This window comes from Camelina sativa, chromosome 3 (genome assembly GCF_030686135.1).
Source record: "Camelina sativa cultivar CO46 ecotype springtype chromosome 3, ASM3068613v1".
Lineage (NCBI taxonomy): Eukaryota > Viridiplantae > Streptophyta > Magnoliopsida > Brassicales > Brassicaceae > Camelina > Camelina sativa.
Window position 1 is genome coordinate 17,214,165 of NC_141882.1, and position 19,330 is coordinate 17,233,494.

The 19,330-nt window shown below is 39.1% G+C and overlaps 2 protein-coding genes, 1 non-coding gene and 1 pseudogene across 3 annotated transcripts; 2 read left to right on the plus strand and 2 right to left on the minus strand.

Moving 5' to 3' along the window:
• Nucleotides 1–1,246: 1,246 nt before the first annotated feature.
• On the minus strand, nt 1,247–6,874 carry LOC147947049 (uncharacterized; annotated as a pseudogene).
• Nucleotides 6,875–10,484: 3,610 nt separating this feature from the next.
• Nucleotides 10,485–10,557, plus strand: TRNAR-UCU (transfer RNA arginine (anticodon UCU)). Its single transcript has one exon. It is a non-coding gene; the product is annotated as a tRNA-Arg (tRNA).
• Nucleotides 10,558–13,095: 2,538 nt separating this feature from the next.
• Nucleotides 13,096–16,176, minus strand: LOC104777500 (serine hydroxymethyltransferase 7). The gene is made up of 4 exons (XM_010501773.3): nt 14,700–16,176; nt 13,887–14,292; nt 13,705–13,806; nt 13,096–13,607 (listed from the first exon to the last, which is right to left on the minus strand). Exons 1-4 carry the CDS (start codon nt 15,747–15,749, stop codon nt 13,375–13,377), a joined length of 1,791 nt encoding a protein of 596 aa, XP_010500075.2. The 5' UTR covers nt 15,750–16,176; the 3' UTR covers nt 13,096–13,374.
• Nucleotides 16,177–16,449: 273 nt separating this feature from the next.
• On the plus strand, nt 16,450–19,317 carry LOC147947050 (uncharacterized). The gene is made up of 2 exons (XM_087506378.1): nt 16,450–18,738; nt 18,949–19,317. The coding sequence occupies exons 1-2, from the start codon at nt 17,352–17,354 to the stop codon at nt 19,074–19,076; spliced, it is 1,515 nt and encodes a 504-aa protein (XP_087362504.1). The 5' UTR covers nt 16,450–17,351; the 3' UTR covers nt 19,077–19,317.
• Nucleotides 19,318–19,330: the final 13 nt, after the last annotated feature.

Below are 19,330 nucleotides of genomic sequence, written 5' to 3' on the forward strand. Positions count from 1 at the left end.
TCCTTTCTCTCTCCCTTCTCTCTAAACAGAAAAACCTAGATCTAATCGCCGCTTTGCCTCTCCGGCTTGCCCTTCCGACGCCGGAGAGGGATTCTCTTCCTTTGGTTAGTAGTAGCTTCTCGCCGACGTTTCCTTTCCCCTGAGTTTGCGGCTGTCCTCCGTCCGTTTCTGGGCTCAAGGTAGGTGGTTTCCAGAGCAGATCTGGCGCATGCTACGAGGAGAGGTTTGTGGTTGTTCGCCGGAGTTTCATCGGGTTTCACGAGTGTGAGGACAGCTCCGATCTAAGTGTTCACTTCGGCGGATCTGGGTTAAATGTCTCGTCTAGCGTCGGTAGCTCCGGTTGGTTTTGGCTTTGATGAGCGTTGGGAGCTGGGATCTCCTTTTAGGTGCATCTTAGGGATCGATATCCGGTGGTCTTGACTTTGGATCTGCAGATCTCCCCATATCCAGTCGGTTCGATTGCTTGTTTCTTTGGGTTACGGTTCTCGTGAGGTGAGTAGCTTCTGGGACGTGCTCAACATTCAATTGACCGCTACAGTTTGTGGCGGAAGTCGGTGGAGGTTTGGTGGGTCTCGCTGCTAGTCTTGGAGGTAAGTTCTAGATTCATTGGATCTTAGTAGGCGGTTGCGGATTTTGATCTTTAGTTTTTGGCTTGAACAATCAGTAGGTTAGAGGTTGCCGCGTTTTTATTTCACTCCGGACCGAGTGCTTGGTCCTTGCTCTTAGATAACGAAGGTCACCACTTCTGGAAACGAGGGTTAGCTCTGAGTGTGTTGAGTTGCTAGGCAAGGGACAGACACCGCAGAGCCTGCGGTTGGCGGTTAGAACATGCTGGGAGATTTGTTCCGGGTCAGGTGAGACGATGGAGTGTGAACCAGCTTCAGTTTTCGAAAGCTTCTGGTAAAGGTTTACTTCATCGTCTATGCCGCAAAGGAGTGGATCTCGCTTTAGCTGGAATAACTGTTCCGACCGCTGCTTCAGGTCAAGCTAAATTCAGCAGGAGCCGATCTTGTTTTCGTTAGTGGACCGATTTTTTGTTATCTCTTTTTGTACATGTCCAAATGTAAACTACCAAGGCCTTGCCAATTTTTTGGGAAGACCCATTAATAAAATTTGTTCTGAAAAAAAAAAAAAAAACAATGTAAAAAATCTTGGAAATAGCAGCAGATTTAAAAGAGGTAGGGATTTTTTTTTTGGTAAACGACCGGGGTATTACCCCAGATTTTATTAAAAGAACAAAGAACAATTACACACGAATATGTCTCAGGCACAAATGACCAGCAGCATCCGCACGTAGCAGCCCATCAACAGACTCTGGGACCGTGTTAAAAACATGAAAGCCTAAAGGAAGAGAAAACGCATAAGTAGCTAACCCATCAGCAAGATGATTAGCTTCCCTATACACGTGACGAAAACGGACTATCCAGTCCCTCGTAATGAAGCCATGGCACAGACGTACCAGGAAGGACAGAGGATGGGAGTCTCCTATCCCTGTCGTAAGGTAACCAACCACCAGTTTCGAGTCCACCTCCACCTCCAACCGCGTAACCTTTGCCTCCCAAGCAAAACTCAACCCGTAGTAGACGCCCCAAAGTTCAGCCAACTGCGCCGAGCAACGTCCAATACGTACTGCAAAGCCACCACACCATTCACCCACACTATTCCTCAACACCCCTCCTGCGGATGCCATACCTGGATTACCCCTTGACGCTCCGTCAGTATTAAGCTTAAACCAACCTTGATCAGGAACCACCCAGCCAATTTCTCGGACCACCTGTGTTGTTGTCCCGGAGTGATTCGCAGTAATCGACTGTGCCTTTGTCACATCCATTGTAAGCTTCTTTACAAAGGAGACCCGATCCCCGCAGACCAATTTCTCCCCAAAAACATCACAGCAACGCCATTTCCATCCCCACCAAACAGCCAGTGCAAACATTTTTGCCCAATCCCCGTCACAAGTACTTGTCCCCTTATCCAGGTTATGGTACATCCACTCCAGTAGAGTCATTGTAAAAAACTCTCGTTGCTTACTTCGTGGTATGATTCTCCTCCATAAGCCAGACATGTCAGGACAATCACGCAACACATGCATACTCGTCTCTATCCCACCCCTGCACACCGTACAAACATCAGATTCACTGAGGTGACGACGCAGTCTCTCCGTATTAGTCATTATAGCCTGATGTGCTACCAACCACAAAAAAAGCTTTACTCTTTCCGGCACTACAACTTGCCAAATCCGTTTGTAAAAACAGCCCATGTTCTGCCCCAATCTCTCCTCCTTTGTTAAGAAAGCATACACAGAACTTACAGTAAAACAACCATCAGCGGTCTCACCCCATGATATTCTATCAGTAACACCCGAGAAGCTATCCAAGACGACAGTCACCAGCTCAAGCTTAGTATTGTCAGACACAAAAGGCGCTATACACGCAACATCCCATCCCCTGCTATCATTCCACAGATCCCGAGCTTTCAAATCTTCAAGACCCGATGGTATCACACCCACTACATCCGTAATAAGTGACTCCCCTAACAACCACTTATCCTTCCAGAACCTGACTGTACGCCCATCTCCCACGACCCAACACAAACCTTTGCTAACGACCTCCCTCAGTCCTAACCCCACACTTCGCCACGTAGACGACCAATTACTCTTAGTGGTCATCCAATTAGGGTCCTGCACACTCCCGACTTTATACTTTCTCCTCACCACCTGTGCCCATAAACTAGTGTGATCATGCAAGACTCTCCACCCCACCTTAGCTAGTAAAGCCTTATTCATCTCCTTCGCTACTCGAATCCCCAGACCCCCCTCATCCTTCGGACGACACACAAGTTTCCAAGCAACCAAATGTTGTTTTCTTTTTTCTGCAGTACTACCCCAGAGAAAGTCTCTAGAAGCTCTATCTAACCTCTCCAAAGTATATTGAGGAAGTTTGATCGTACTCATAGTATGCACAGGTATCGATGAGAGCACTGATTTAGTCAACGTTACCCGACCCGCAAAACTCAACATACGCCCTTTCCAACCTCCCAACCTCGATGTAACCTTCGCCAGCACCTCCCCAAACGTCTCTTTATTTATCCTCTTATGTAGAATCGGCATACCAAGATACTTCCCCAAATCCTTTGTTGATTGAATCCCACTCTCTGCACTAATCATCTCCCCCAACTCCCTAGACACATTCTCAGAGAAAAAGATCTTCGACTTCTGCATACTAACTTTTTGGCCTGAAGCATTGCAAAATCTCTCAAACACACCCCGTATCACTCTTATCTGTGCCACTGATGCCTCAGCAAACAGAATCAAATCATCCGCAAAGCATATATGCGATAAATGAGGTCCCGAACCTGATAACTTGATATGTTTCCACTTCTTCTGCACAACTGACGCTTCAATCATATGACACAAGCGTTCAATACACAAAACAAAAAGGTATGGCGATAACGGATCGCCCTGACGCAACCCTCTTGATGGCTTAAACGGTTCTGTTCTTTCCCCATTCCATAACAAACTCATTGAGGGACCTGTAACACACTGCATAATCCAATGAACCCATTCCTCAGGCAACCCGACTGCCTGTAACATCTCTTCCAAGAACTCCCACCGGACTCTATCATAAGCTTTCTCCAGATCAAGTTTCAAAAGCATCCATCCTTTCCTCCCCTTCTTCCTCCTCATGGAGTGGACCGCCTCCTGAACAGTAATAATATTGTCCGTCCCCAACCTCCCTGGGATGAAGCTTGTTTGAGTAGGCCCAACCACCCTCGTCATCATTCCCTTTAGACGTCCCACTAGAGTCTTGGTAATAGTCTTAAAGAGCACATTACATAGACTTATAGGACGGAACTGTACAATAGTTTATGGCTTTAACACCTTCGCTATAAGTACCAGAAGTGCATCATTTGTCCCTAGTGGTAGACAACCGGTCCTAAAGAACTCCAGAACAAACTGTGTCACCGACTGCTTGACTACCTCCCAATTATGTTGATAAAACACTGGCTGAAAACCATCAGGTCCAGGGGCCTTATACTGACCCATACTGCGGATAGCCGTTTCTATCTCCATCTCCGAGAAAGGCTTATTTAACGCCTCTTTATCCGCGTGAGACACCCTTAGAAAGCCTACGTCAGACAATCTCTCCACCACAGGATCTACATCCTCAAATGAATACAAACGCTTATAATAGTTAATAGCCAGATCCTCCAACTCCACTGCATTCGAGATCCACTGTCCTGCATTATTTTTCAACATATCAATCTGATTCCTTCTCTTGCGGATGATTGTTGAAGTGTGGAAAAACTTAGTATTGCGATCACCAAGAGCAAACCCCTTCTCGCGAGACTTCTGATACCAGATAAGCTCCTCTTGTTCCAACACCACATCAAACTCTTGTAAGAGTTCTGCCTCACGGACTAAAGAAGCATCTGTCTGTCGGATATCAAGTTCGGACTGTATCTCCGTAAGCTCCCTCATTAACCCCTATTTCTTCCTCTGTACATCTCCAAAAACTTCCCTATTCCACTTTTTTAAAGTCCGCTGCAAACCCTTAAGTGCCTCCGGTGTTGTTTTACTACCATCCCAAGAATTAAACAACAACTCCTTAAAACCGGGATGAGTCAACCAAGCTGCTTCAAAGCGAAATGGTCTCCTCTTTGGATCACTCCTCCTTTCCGGCGACAGCTGCACATACAACGGTGCATGATCTGATGCCAAAAAAGGCAGGTGAGTCACTGTTGCCTCCTGCCACTTCAAGCTCGCATGAGCACAACATAAAACCCGGTCCAACCGCTTAGCCACAAAGAACCTCTCTGTTCTTCCTCGCCTCCAAGTAAATTGATTCCCCTGAAAACCCATATCAATCAGCGAGAGATCATCTATCCATTCCCCAAACTCCAAAGAATCCGAAGACAAACGACCATTCCCACCAGACCGTTCATCAATCCTGACAATAGTATTAAAGTCTCCCCCAACTATCACCAGACCATCCACACTTCGTACCACATCTTTGAGACTATTCCACAAACCACTCCTTCTACTAGCCGATGGAGCAGCATAGACAACTATACAATGCAACGTATTTGTGCCATTCACAACCTTAGCATGGATAAATTGATCAGTAGCCTGAACTATCTCAACCTCTCCTATCCCAGTTCGCCATAACAGCCAGATTCCCCCACTCTGTCCAGATGCATCCACACGATGAGACCCATCAAAACCCAAACCTCTACAAAGCCTACCGTCTCTATCCCCCGCCACATGAGTTTCAAAAATAGCAATCATATCCGTCACAAACTTCTTCAAAAGATATCGAATCGATCTTCTAAAACTAGGTTTATTTGCCCTCCGGCAATTCCACATAATGCAGTTTATCATTGATACACGACAAACAAAGAAATTACCGGGATCCCCCTTATTCTCCTCCGTCTCTTTAGGCAGAGTACCACCATGATCCCCCTTATCCCCTGTCAAAGGCAACACACCCGATGGTGAAGAACTATCACTCACTCCATTCACAACAAGCTTGCCCAAACGACCTTCCTTTACCCCATCACCGGTGTCCGCCGTGAACAAACCACCGGGTCTCCCAATCACCTCACCTTCCACTCTCAATCGCTTTCCCGACGATGAAAAGTCAGTCTCCCCATTCGCTGGACCGTAAATCAGACCCATCGTAGGACGCAAAGGTTTTTTCAAGTTGGGTCGTGGCCCAATAACTCCCAAATTTTTCTTCGAACCCGTTTTCTTCTCCACCACACCTTCCCGCGTCCCACTCCGACCCGTATTACCCGACACCCTAAACACCATTTCTTTTCCGGTTGTCCCTGTCTCCGTTCGAACCATTACATTTTCCCTATTCTCGTTCTCCTTATTCTCTTCTAACATATCCGTATCAGTTCTTGACTCCTTCTCCACCATATCCACCTCCAATTCACCAAAACTATTCGAGACAGCAATAACTGCATTCTCAGCCACGACCCCGGTACTTCGACGTGTGCCGCTCATGTTTCTCCCTACTGCAACTTGAGACGTATTAGATGTCCCCGAATCAACCCGTCGATCACGTCGTTGAACCGGTATAAAACCCGCCTCCACCTGAGCTCCCGAATTCACAGGTTCTGAATCTCCCACCTTTGCAGTCGTCTCTTTTATCACCTCACCACTCAAACTCTCCACCCTTTGCGGACAATGGTGTACCACATGACCATACATACCACACGCAGAACATATAGTAGACAACCCCTCATATGCTACATAGAGTCTCTCCCCTTTCACCACCACAGATCCTTTCAAAGGCCTCCGCAGATTCACCTCAACACAAACCCTAGCAAACCTGCCTCTCGCCAGATTGAGTGTCGTACTATCAACCTTTAACGGCCTCCCCAGCCCCTTAGCAATACACATCAGGATTGACTTATGATAAAAATCAAAGGGTAAATTGCTTAACCGAATCCACACTGGTGTTGTGACAATATCATCAACAAGAGGATCAAAATTCGACGACCAAGCCTGCGCCGTCAAAACACTACCAAACACTCTCCACAGTCCCCCAGTCAAGGCAGCCAAGTACTCCTCCTCTTTCTCAAAGCGAATCATAAAGAACTGTCTCGGCAAGTCCATTACATTCATCACACCATTCGGTTTCCAGATCTCCTTCAGTTTGCGGATCATAGCAGGAAGTGAAACGTTCCGCCCAAGAACTTTCACAATCATACACTGCTTCCACAGCCCATGCATAGCTTTCAAGACATCATCCGCAATAGTTATCACCGGCTCTCCATCCTCCCCATCTGGAAAGGCCAGCGAAACCCTTTCCGTCACAAACTCATCAGACAACACCTCCTCCGGAGCCTGGATTCCACCACTCATACTCCCTACTACCTTCTACAACCAGGACTGGGACATATCCGGTGGATCCCCCGGAGATCTAACCCTCTCACCCGTATCCATCATCACCACTTCATTAGGACTCGTCGAAACCCTAAAATCGCCGCCACTCATATGAAAGTTTTTTTGATTAAGAAAAAGAGGTAGGGATATATACCACAAAACGTACCACAAAAGAGGTAGCAATATAACAGGCATTACATTTTAATAAACATGTACCACAAAATGTAGCTGAAATAAGATGCCTTCTTTCTTGTGACTATCTAGAAATAAAAAGTTAAATACATCTTTAAACTATATAGAAGTTCCTAAAAATTTAAGGTAGAGGGACAAACAACTTTTAAAGATGTTAAAAAAAAAACATACCACGATGTTTTGGAAGCTATAATATATGGATGTAATGTAAAATTAACCAACCAAGAACATCTATTTGAGAAAATGCTGAGATATTTAATTTTATATAGTAATGTTGTGTTATATTTTCTATTTTATGTAAAAATGCAAAAAATATCATTTACAAAATTGAATAAACGAATTGAAAATTCTTTGGTTTTCAAAATGCAACAATATAACTAAATTTTTACTATCCCTATATTAGTAAAAGAGAAGTACAACTTCTCCTTTAGACAAAAATGCCCCCAACGACCAAAAAAGAATACAATGTAAGTGAGATTAAATGAGACTTTTAAGTATCTTAGGTCGGGTAATTTAAAAGAAAATTTGAAATCGGGCAAATCAACATAACTGGATCCGGATGAAAAAGATCCGCGTCCTTTAAAACGGGTTAATGGGTGAGTTTTTTTTTTTCATTTTTTTCCAATAAACATAACTTTATAATTTCATGTGTAATGATGTTTCAAAAAATATTTCATGTGAATTTAAGAATTTAAGTTCTCTTCTCCCTCATGATCCTTCGTTGGTCAGATAACGACGTCGGAGAAAGTGCTTACCGGTGGTGATTCACCGGAATTATGCCATGTTGAGAAAAAAATGTGATAAATAATATGGTTTTTGTTTTTGACTCATAAATCAATGGTTAATGGATGGATCTAACATATTTATGTACAAAACACATCAAAATCGTGAAAAAGAAAATCAATTGCTAGCGTGATTTTGGAGAAATCATTTGTACTAATCGGATCTCAAGGAAGAAGATAAGGGTAATTTTGTAATTTAATATTAACTAAAAAAATCAGATTAAAAAAGTCTAAATAAAATAAACCACTAATTGCCGCAATAAATCGTAACAAAATATTCCATATATATGGCATATTAATTTTGAAAATATTGAAAGAAGAAAGAATTTAAATAATATCCATAAGTGATTGTAACCAAAAAATCTAAATGGTGAAGATTTAGTATCTAATATAACAACTACAATATTCAAAACCTAGAAATCTTTAATGTTAATTATTCTGATTATGAAGAACTAACCATATTTAAAAATTGTTTAGAGATAATAAGGAAATCATAATAAAATCAATCACCCAAAAAAATAGCACTTGACATAACTATTAAAAAATTAATGATACTAGAGTTTTAAAATAATATCGATCCAAAATTTTTGGAAATCATTTAAAGTTGTTACCATAAAACCAAGCTATTTAATTTGGTAACATATTTTACCATAATTTGTTTCATTAAAAATCAAGCATTTAAAATTTAATTATTAAATATGTTTAATATGTAATACACAATATTCGACATATATTCTCATTGCATTATACTATTTGCTTCAAAAAGATCTGATTTTATTAAACCTAATTTGTGATAATGATTAGCCGAATCTTCTTAACCTATAAATTGATAATTGATAATCGATAATCAATCATTTATATCTCTTTCTCATTTTTATTATCATAGTTGTTCATCTATATCATAGAGAATCTATCATTTGCAATTATTTTATTTTGAATTTGCAAGCAAATAATTTATTATTCTCATTGTTTAGTAATATGGTGTAGCTAATATTTTTAATCTTATAACCTTTTTCAGTGTGTAGAGCAAATCACTTCTCTTAAGGTAATATAACTTTTTAATCGATTAAATATGATTTTCATGTAATTTTTTCAATCATTTTTGATAGCTATTTGCTTAATTCATGTAGCTTTCATCATCCCATTTATGTGTTTGCAATAAGTTTTTTTTGTCCACTATTATATCAATTAACGATTTTTAGTATTTTGCAGGAACATCTAAAATTGTAATTATATCAAAACTCATATGGTCTTATATGATACGGGTATATATGATTTTATCCAATATTTTACCTAATTATCATTCAGATTATAACTATCAAACTGAATAATTTATATTGATTTTTTCAGGTTATCCTTTGATATTTTCTTATATTTAAATTTTGTAAATATGCCCCAGGAAATTAGGGGTTAAAGAAAGGACAGACCATGATCACAAATAATATTTCGAATAGACATATATGTAGAGTAATTTCAAATAAATCCTATTTCTAATTGTAGAGTAATTTTATGCAAAAAATTATATCAACCTAGCTATCCCATAATCAGCGATAGATGTATTTCTTTTCACAATTTTTTTTATATAAATTTATTTATTTACATTAATTCTTTTGATATATAGTATTTTCTATTTTCTCTCTTTATGTTATGACAAATCATAGATCATTTCTCCATCATTGATATATTGTTGGAGTAATTAATCAAATGCATTTTTGAAGATATATATATGTAATTTTCAACTGGTCAGAACATGTAAAATAATTTAGCTCAACATTATCATACTTTGTATTATTACTTATTTAAGAATAGACCTGTAATATAATCTACTTACTTTGGGTTACTTTGGGTTAGTAGTAACATATATTGTGAGTGTGTAGTTTTGTACAAATGCAATTTTTGCATTGTGAGTGTGTAATTTTTATGAATGCAATCTTTACAACTTTAAAAACATTTATTTTATTACGAATATATACTCAATTTTTTATATACTATTTTATCTAAAATCATTACACAACTATTATATTATAGTTATGTAACATATTTTATTATGTTACGAATCATATGTATATGTATCTCTGTAAATATTCTCCCGCGCTGTAGCGCGGATCCGATATTAGTACTTAATATAAAATAAAATTTAAAAATAATCTAATAGATAAAAATCGCACGTAGTGCGGATATTCACCTAGTGATGTTAATAAAGGATTTATTTGAGAAAAAACATGCACAAACTTAAAGTTATGATTATCACAATAGTATAAATAAGTACGGCTAAACTTAGCATATATATTAATATAGTATCACAATAGTATCTTCTCCATCATCCCCTTCCCCTTCTTCATCTTGTTCATCATCCCCTTCATCTTGTTCTTCATCCCCTTCAAGGGTATGGCAGATTTCTAAAGGGGAAAGCGGGTATGGCACATTTGGCAAGTTTTTCCATTGTACATGTCATATTAGTTAGATATCTCAAGAAAAAACCATTGGAATAATATTTTAGGGCATTTCTCTAGGTTTTTTGTCTTCTCTTTTGAACAAAAAAAAAAAGTTTGTCATCTCTCTGCAGCCTTATTAATCGATGTTATCTACAGTATAAATGAATAAATTGAGCAAAAGCGCCCGTGGCCTAATGGATAAGGCGTTTGACTTCTAATCAAACGATTGTGGGTTCGAGTCCCACCGGGCGTGTTTTTTGTTTTGTCCAACTTGTTTACAGCTTCTTCTTCGTTTTTTTTGGACCTTTAAATATCCCACTTTAGTGGTTGAATTATTTCTTAGACCATTAAAACAAACTAAATGACCATTTGGATTTGGACATCATAAACAATTATAACCTGATAATAATACGGAAAAAACTCTTGGTCTACATCAAAGTTGTGATATGAAACTGAAAGGAGAACTATTTGTGTTAGCTTCGTTATTTAGAAGTTAATATTTGGAAAAAAAAATGCAAATATTTATCACTTGTTAATTTCTATGTTATCTTTGATATATTCTAAAGTAGCAGTTAAAAGTTCAAACTATCTGTTTATGCAATGAAATAGGCGGACAAGATAACATCAGAATTAAACATAGATAGCGTCTTTTTAGTCACACATGCCATTAAGTTTCATCAAGGAAAATTAGGAGAATACATACATATTAATAATGCTGGGCAAAACACCCTACCCCAAAAATCTAACTCGAATATGAACCCAAAATTAAAAATATTTGAATGGATGTTTTTGTATTGGATATCCGAACCCGATCAAATATATCTGAACATCCGATCTCCACCTGAAACCATCAAAACATATATCCCTAACACTTCAGGAATTCGAGTCTTTCATTTCATTTGTATCCCTAGATTCTTTACTTCCCGTTTTTCCCAATACTCAAACCAAAATTTGGGTTTTTTTTCATATATGTTAATTTTCATATGTTAGTGTAGATAGATTATATGATTTTAACTTCAAATTTGGTACCATTTGATATTTCATAAACTCAGAAACTTTCGGCTTATGAACTTAGTGTTTTGGTGTTTGGATTGTCTCCTTTTACGAATTCAATTTGGTTTGATAACTTTGATTTTTTTTTCTTATTGATGATCACAGTTTGTTTGTTTAGTTTGGTACTTTGGTTACAACCATTTTTTACTTAATTTGGATTGATTTCGTGTTTTTTACTTTGGTTCGGATAAAAAATACCAAACCCGCCTTGAATTCAAAATATATTTTAAGATTTCGGGTATACTCAAAAATACCCAAACCCGACCCAAATATAAATATATATGAAGGGTTCCTATCTTTTTAAACCCAAAAACTCGAGAATCCAAAATATCCAAGCCAAACCCAAAAGGATACCCGAACGCTCACCTCTATACGTACATACAAATATTTATCTATATATCTGAAAGTTTTAAAAATATAAATATATGTTTTTAATATCACCAAGCATGTATTATTCCTTTTTCCTCTCCATTTCTCATTTTTGTATGAACGCAAAATTGTACCTTAATTTTGTGAATCTCATAATAGATAAAGTTCTAAAGTCGAATCTATGTATCTACCAAACTTTTCCAAAATTCTCGTCTTTTATGGTCGGAAAGTTGTGTCGTTCTTATCTTTCCAATGTTTTTTGCACATAGTTGCACGCACATAGATATGCTAATGGAAAATGTATGGTGGTCGAAAAGAGAAAAGGGATAATAAGATGAGATACCATCATACCAGTATACCACTAAATATGTGTGACCATTCATGATAAACGCGGCTAAGTTATATTGTATTTTCTGTCTCACTCTTTCAAAATCCCAATTTGGTGGCCAAGTGTATTCGATCATTTTTCTATTTTTGGTTACAACCCTCATCGTAGCCACAAAGACTTTAATGTGACTAGTAACCGAAAGCATGTCCTCCCCCAAATACATCAGAGTTCTTTGGCTCTAACAAATTAGAAGACGTGCTTTCAAACAAGATGTGTACATAGGTTTTGGAAGTATCTAAATTGTTATAAGTCTTTTGTAGGGAAAATGGCTAAAATGAATCCTAACTATTTGCTAAACGCTTTTTCATATCTAGATTTCAATATCAAGCAAATAACGACCTGAATTGTGTTAAAATTCAAATTTGCTATCTAAACTATAGAAATTGTTGTCAATTTCAACATATGTTCGAACAGTGTTAAGTTGGAGTTTAACAATGTTGAGTCATCCGAGTCGTGGCGTCTACGTGGCAATGAGATTGATTAAAACGATGTCGTTTTAGTTATTTCTGGGTGTGTTATAGTTGCTACGAAATGACAAAAACGATGTCGTATTAGTTAGTCCCACTGCCTTGTGGACACTAAAGGTCGTCTGACTCATCACCGTTAAACTTCGACTTAATATCGTTGGAACATATGTTGAAAGTGACAATATTTCATATAGTTCAGGTAACAAATTTGAATTTTAGCACTGTTCAGGTTGCAGCATGTTAAAGTTTAAGTATGAAAAAACGTTTGGCAAATAGTTGAAATTGTTTTTAGCCATTTTTCTGTCTTTTGTATAAGTTACTGTCTCTCTCACAAAAAGTGTCAATATAGATATTATCATTAACCCAAAGCTAACTCTTCTTTAGACTAAGTCTTTAATTTATCATTAACTAACTCTTCTTTAGACTAAGTTTTTTAATTTATCCATAACCCAAAGCTATTTGTTCAATCTAAATCAATAATCAATTATTAAATATACAAGTATATAATTCAAAGTTTTTACTTTGAAGAAAGCTTTTAATTTTAAAAGAAGACTTAAGTAACTTTGTAGTAGATCATCCCCACCTATCAAAATGTGTACAGAATTACAATGGAAAAATATGCAAAATCAATCCCAACCAAGATAAATATAGTTATTTACTCTAATTTACAAGATAGAACTCAAAGAAAAAAACTTCCCCCGGAGAGAAGGAAAATTCAACTATAAAGAAAGCTGTTGGCTGGAGTTTTTTTCTTTAAAAAAAAAAAAAAAAAATTGTGTGTTTTTTTTTTCTTTCATTCAATTCGAACAAGAGAAGCAGGCATCTCATACTGCAACGCAAATGCTTCAACTCGGTTTCTAAGCTCAGATATGTCTTTGTTGGTGCATAAACTTTTCACAAACTCCTTGTGTGACTTCACATGCTCTCTCTGCAACGCACTCGCTATTTGAGCTGCCTTTATCAGAAAATCAGCTATTGTCTCGAAATCAGACTCTATACAGCCTCTCGTTGTCATCGCAGGTGTCCCTATTGACAAAAAAAAAAGAGGTTCGATATGAATAATAATGAGACAGACAGCTCGCTAACTTTTTTTCAAAATGCCAACCAATCGATCTGTGCTTACCTATTCTTACACCTCCAGGAGATATTGTACCATTATCCCCAAATATAGCAGTCTTGTTCAAGGTTATATGGCACATCTCGCACACTTTCTCGTAGACTTTCCCTGCAAAACAGACACAAAACATAATCAGACAAAAGAATAACTTCGGATCGATGCGTGGTAAGGTTGAGTGATTCTAGTACCTGTTAAGCCCAAAGGAGTGAGATCCCACAGCAACAAATGATTGTCAGTGCCACCAGTAACCAGTCTGCATTTTCTTCTAAGCAGAGCAGCTGCTAAAGCTTGGGCGTTTTTCTTCATCTGTTGTATGTAAGCTTTATACTCTGGAGTGGCCACTTGTTTCAAGGCAATGGCAAGAGCTGCGATATGGTTGTTGTGAGGACCTCCTTGTAGCGATGGAAAAACAGCAAAGTTGATCTTTTCCTCTAAATCATAGTGCGTTGAAGTGTCACAATGACTTGAGTGATGGCTCTGCTTTCTTATCTTTGGGCCTCTCCTGTAGAAGATGATACCTCCTCTAGGACCGCGTAGACCTTTGTGGGTAGTGGAGGTAACTATGTCACAGTGATCAAATGGATTGGAACATTCCTGAGATTATAAGAAAAAAAAGTAGCAAACCAAATTCAGAAACAAAAACACCTTGAGCAGAATCATAACAAAAGTCGACATAACAAAATAGTTTAAAACCATTTCCTTTACGTATATTGACTAACACACCAAAATCCAGTTATCATATACGTGGCTATTTGTTCTCCATTTTCTTAGTATAAGAAGCTTCTAACTACTAATCATTTCAAACTGCCCACAGAAAAGGACTTTGCCTAGAAAGTAGTCAAACCAGCTAATGGTTGAATAGAACAACCATAACACTAACACAGAATATGAATACATAGCCTAATCTTAAATGTTTTACTTAAGTGCAATCTAAACCATGGAGAATTAAAGAGATAATCAACACAACAATACAAAGTGGTAGTTGTTGATGGATTCCAAACCTTAGTCGCCACAAGACCGCTTATATGAGCCATATCACACATCAAAACAGCTCCACACTTGTCTGCAATTTGTCTAACCCTAGCGAACTCCCAGTCCCTAGGATATGAACTCCCTCCACAAATAAGAATCTTGGGGCGGTAATCAAGCGCCTTATCTTCAAGCTTATCATAGTCAATATACCCAGTTTGAGGATTCACTTTATAAGGAAAGCTCTCAAAGAAGATGGACGTAGCCGAAATCTTCTTCCCAGCTGGAGTACAATAACCATGACTCATATGACCTCCAGAAGGAGAATCAAGCCCCATAATCCGTTCACCGGGCAACAAAAGTCCCGTATACACGGCAAAATTAGCAGAGGTACAAGAATACGGCTGTACATTAACACCCCATTTATCAGATTCAAGACCAAACGCAGTAAGAGCTCGTTCAATACACAGATTCTCAATCTGATCAATATATTGATTCCCAGTGTAGTACCTCGCACCAGGCATGCCTTCAGAGTATTTATTCGTCAAATGACTTCCCAAAGCCTCCATAACAGCTCTACACACAAAATTCTCAGAAGCAATCAACTCAATCCCTTTGACTTGTCGTTGCTTCTCTTTCTCTATAAGCTCGTGTATATCAGGATCAGCCAAATGAAGAGGCTGATCACCCCAAGCTCGTACAGCAGCACGTCTCGATTCCAGATCTGTATCACCACCACCAGTCGAACTCCTCTTCGGATGCTTCGCTTGTGTTAATAAAAGTGGACAATCTCGTTGCCTTTTGAGACACATGTGGTGACCTAAGATTCTGAAATGCTCGTCCTCTTTCTGATCTCCTCCATCTTTCTTCGGCTCTTCCACGGTGATCTTCTCAACCTTTTGCTCGAGTAACTGCAACGGAATCGGAGAAAAAGTTGTTGGTAATGATCGGAAACTTGGATCCACTTGTAGGTTAATCGAATCGTCAGCAATCGGAGCTCTTGGAGACGGAGTTGGAGTCATTGATGCGTGGGAACAACCAAAACCTAGTGAAAAATTAGATTGAGAACGACTCAAATCCATACAATTGAAGAGGATGATGATTGATTTTTTTTTCTTTTTTTTTTGCCCAATTTAGGGTTTCTTTAAAGACCTAATCGTGTTTTTCTTTTTTTTTGTTGGTTCGGTGGATTTGAGGAGAGGAGAGGAGAGAAAGAACAAATAAATGAGTCATATGAACGCGGAGATGAATGAGTTTTCGGGGGGAGATGACCGGGTACTGGTAAAAGAGAGCTCTGTATCTGGACGCTTTTTGTGGTATGATTAATTTATACGGTGGATTTTGCTAACCGGTACAATTAGGAACGTGTCAATTTTAATAGAGATTGACGGGGAAAAAAGGTTGTTTCCCTAATCTGGCCACAAAAGCTAGATAGGTTCATTTTGACCGATTTAAAGGTTTTTTAGGTTATAAAAACTACAAGCATAATATTATGCAAGTTGAAACTTTTGATCTGATATGAAGTGTATCCTACATAAATCTAGCTTAATAAAAAAAGTAGAGTACTATTTCGGTTTTTTTTTCATAACATACTAACAATACTAACATATCTGTAATTTTCTTTTTATGTTTACCATATATCGTATGAATGTTCTTATAAGTCTTATTTTATTCATTCAATTCGTTAATTTGTTTTTGTTTTTATGCAATTTTTAATAATCTTAACAAGGATTTTTATATGAAAAAAAATTATTCAAGATGAATGTTTTTATTATGCAAGATGAACTTTTTGATCTTAAGTTTGTCTTACTTAAGTTTTGATCAAGTTTTGAATGATTGATCCCGACGGGTTTGGGGGGCGAGGAGAGGATCTCCTTCGATCTCTGCTGGTTAATGATGATTGGATTCAGATCGGAAGTCTGATTCTTTTTGGGCAAAGTTTGATTCTGCTGGTTGCAGATCTTGGGATTGTGGGGGACTTTAATGGGTTCTCTGATCTTTATGATTCGGCCGGTGGAGTTTGTATATTCTTATAAGGGGGATTGGAAATGTCGAGATGGTGGTCTTGATGATGGTATCTGATGGAGATTCGTGGATGGTTCCAACGCTTACAATCAGGGGTTTGGATGTTCTGCTTTCAAGTCTCAATATCTGTATTTGGAGGGGATTCATTTCTCTGGATTTGGGCAGGTTTTGTTATTCTTTGCTAGTATCGGATTTCAATAAGGGAAATATTGTCTTCTGTGGTGTTAATCTCGGGATTTCGACGGATTTGGAGTGGGAGGGAATCCGGATTGTCGACTCCTATGGGTTTGTGTATTGGTCTCTGTGGTTTACTTTATGGGATTCATATCTGATTTGGTTGGGAATTCTGCTTGAGATCTCTTTATCCTGGTTTGGAAGGTGGATATCTTTGATTTTTCCTTATGATAATTTCCAGGCTTTTTCGATGGTTTTGATGGTACGATTGGGGATAATCTGGATAGTAATGGGAGAATATATGATTCGATACGGTCTGCTCTTGGGAGAAGGGGTTAGTGTTGAGGTATATAAACGAAGGCTTGCGGTTTGCTTATGCATCATCTCTCTCTGGTTTTGTTATTCGCTCCTTCTTGCTTTTCTTTTCATCTTCAGTTTTTTTCTGGGTATTTCTTGCGGGTGGCTATATTTCTTTTCTGCGAATCATGGCTCAATTGGTTTTCAGCAAGAAGAATGCAACACTGGTTCGTACTGAAACTGTGTCCATCTCCAGTTTGGTTTTGGCTCAGAGAATTCAGCAGTTCTCGATGACCCTTATTGGTAGGCTCATGAATCCGGTGTGTCAGAATATGGAGTCCTTGATAGCTAATTTCCCAAAAATTTGGAAGTTAGAAGAGAGGGTGGTTGGTGCCGATTTAGGTCAGGGGGTTTTTCAGTTTAATTTTGAGGATGAGGAAGATATTTTGTCAGTTTTGCAAAATGGTCCATACCATTTTGATGGTTGGATGGTCTCACTGGTTCGATGGGAGCCAGTCATCTCTTCCTCCTACCCTTCAGCTATCAACTTCTGGGTTAAAGTGTTAGGGATTCCAATGCATTTGTGGGAGGTGGCTACTTTTGAGGCTGTTGGTAAGAAGCTTGGGAGGATTCAAGAGGTTGATGAGGAAACGGGTAGTCTATGTGTGTCAGTTAATGGGTTCAATCCGCTGATCTTCAAGATGGTGGTGCCTTTTGCAACTGGGGACGAGATTGTGGTCTCACTAGAGTATGAGAAATTAAATGGGGTTTGTGAGCATTGTTCCCGGATCACCCATGATTCCAAGGTCTGTCCAGAGGTTCTTAAGGGGGCTACTGTCCAAGGTGCGGATTTGCAGAGGGATAGTCGAGGTAGTCAAAGGCAATTTCCAGCTGTGAAGCAAGAACAGCATCTTAATGCTGGGGGTTGGGAAAAGCCTAGAAAGCATGCTAAGAGGGCCCTGGATTTTCAGTCTGCGGATTCTAGCGAATTTGGATATTTTCCCCAGCAACGTTTTGGAGGTCAGAGTTCTAACGGTAATGGTTCTCACCGTCCTCGTCAACAAGAGCATCTACAGGGTCACGCTTGGGGTCAGAAGAGGAGTTTCGGTGAGGTCACTGGTCGAGAGGAAGGTTCTCATCGCGGTACACATTCAGGGAATGGAGAGGGTTCGGGTAAGGTCCCCGGTTATGTTCTTAACCGAAAGAGTGCTGGTACGGCTTGGCCTAAACCTCTTTTTAAGGTCAAACAGGCGGCTGTTGTGGAGCATAGTTCGATGCGAATTGATAATATTGTGGGAGACCCCAGCTCTAGTGATCCACCAGCGGACAAGGAGGCTGAGGGGAGTGTTGTTAAGGGAGATGCCGGGGCTGATCTGGCTATGGATTTTGAGGTTGACAATGATGACTTGCTTGAGGATGGTGAATTTGATGATATGGGTAAGTCTGATCTTAACGGTGTCCAGGAGGGGGCTGTTTCTCCAACTCAGGGTGTGGGGGGTCATACGGATCAAGGGTCTGAGGTTCAAGTGGATCAGGTTACTGATTCCCAGGGTGATTATGACTGTATTCCGAAAGGTACACCCTCTTCTCATGTATCGGTTGAGTTAGATGTGGGGATTGTTAATAATGCTATGGCAGCATTTACTTTAGATGCGACAGGTGGGCATAAAAAGAAGAATTTTAATTCTTATGTTAGGAAGAGTGCTAGCGGTTCTAGGATGCCTTCTTTGGCTTTAGCTTCTCCAGGGAAACGTTTACTTGCTAAGGCTTTGTCTAAACCTGCAGGTGAAGGGAATAAACAGAAGCTGATGGGGAAACTGGGTAATAATACAGTGGGCACTAAACCTTCGGATGGGGGGCGTCAAGGAAAGAAAGGGATGGGGGCTCTCCCGAAACCGCCGGCTAGAACGTGAAGATTCTGAGTTGGAACTGTCAGGGCATAGGGGTGGATCTGACAGAAGGATATTTGGGAGATTTGTGGAAGCAGCATCGGCCAGACATCTTATTTTTATCAGAAACTAAAAAGTGTTTTTCTTATTTACAAAAATTTCAAAAAAAGTTTGGTTATAATAATTTGTACACTGTTGATCCCCATGGTTCTAGTGGAGGGTTAGCTTTATTTTTCATGGATGAAATAAAACTTTCTATTTTATATGATAGTAATCGA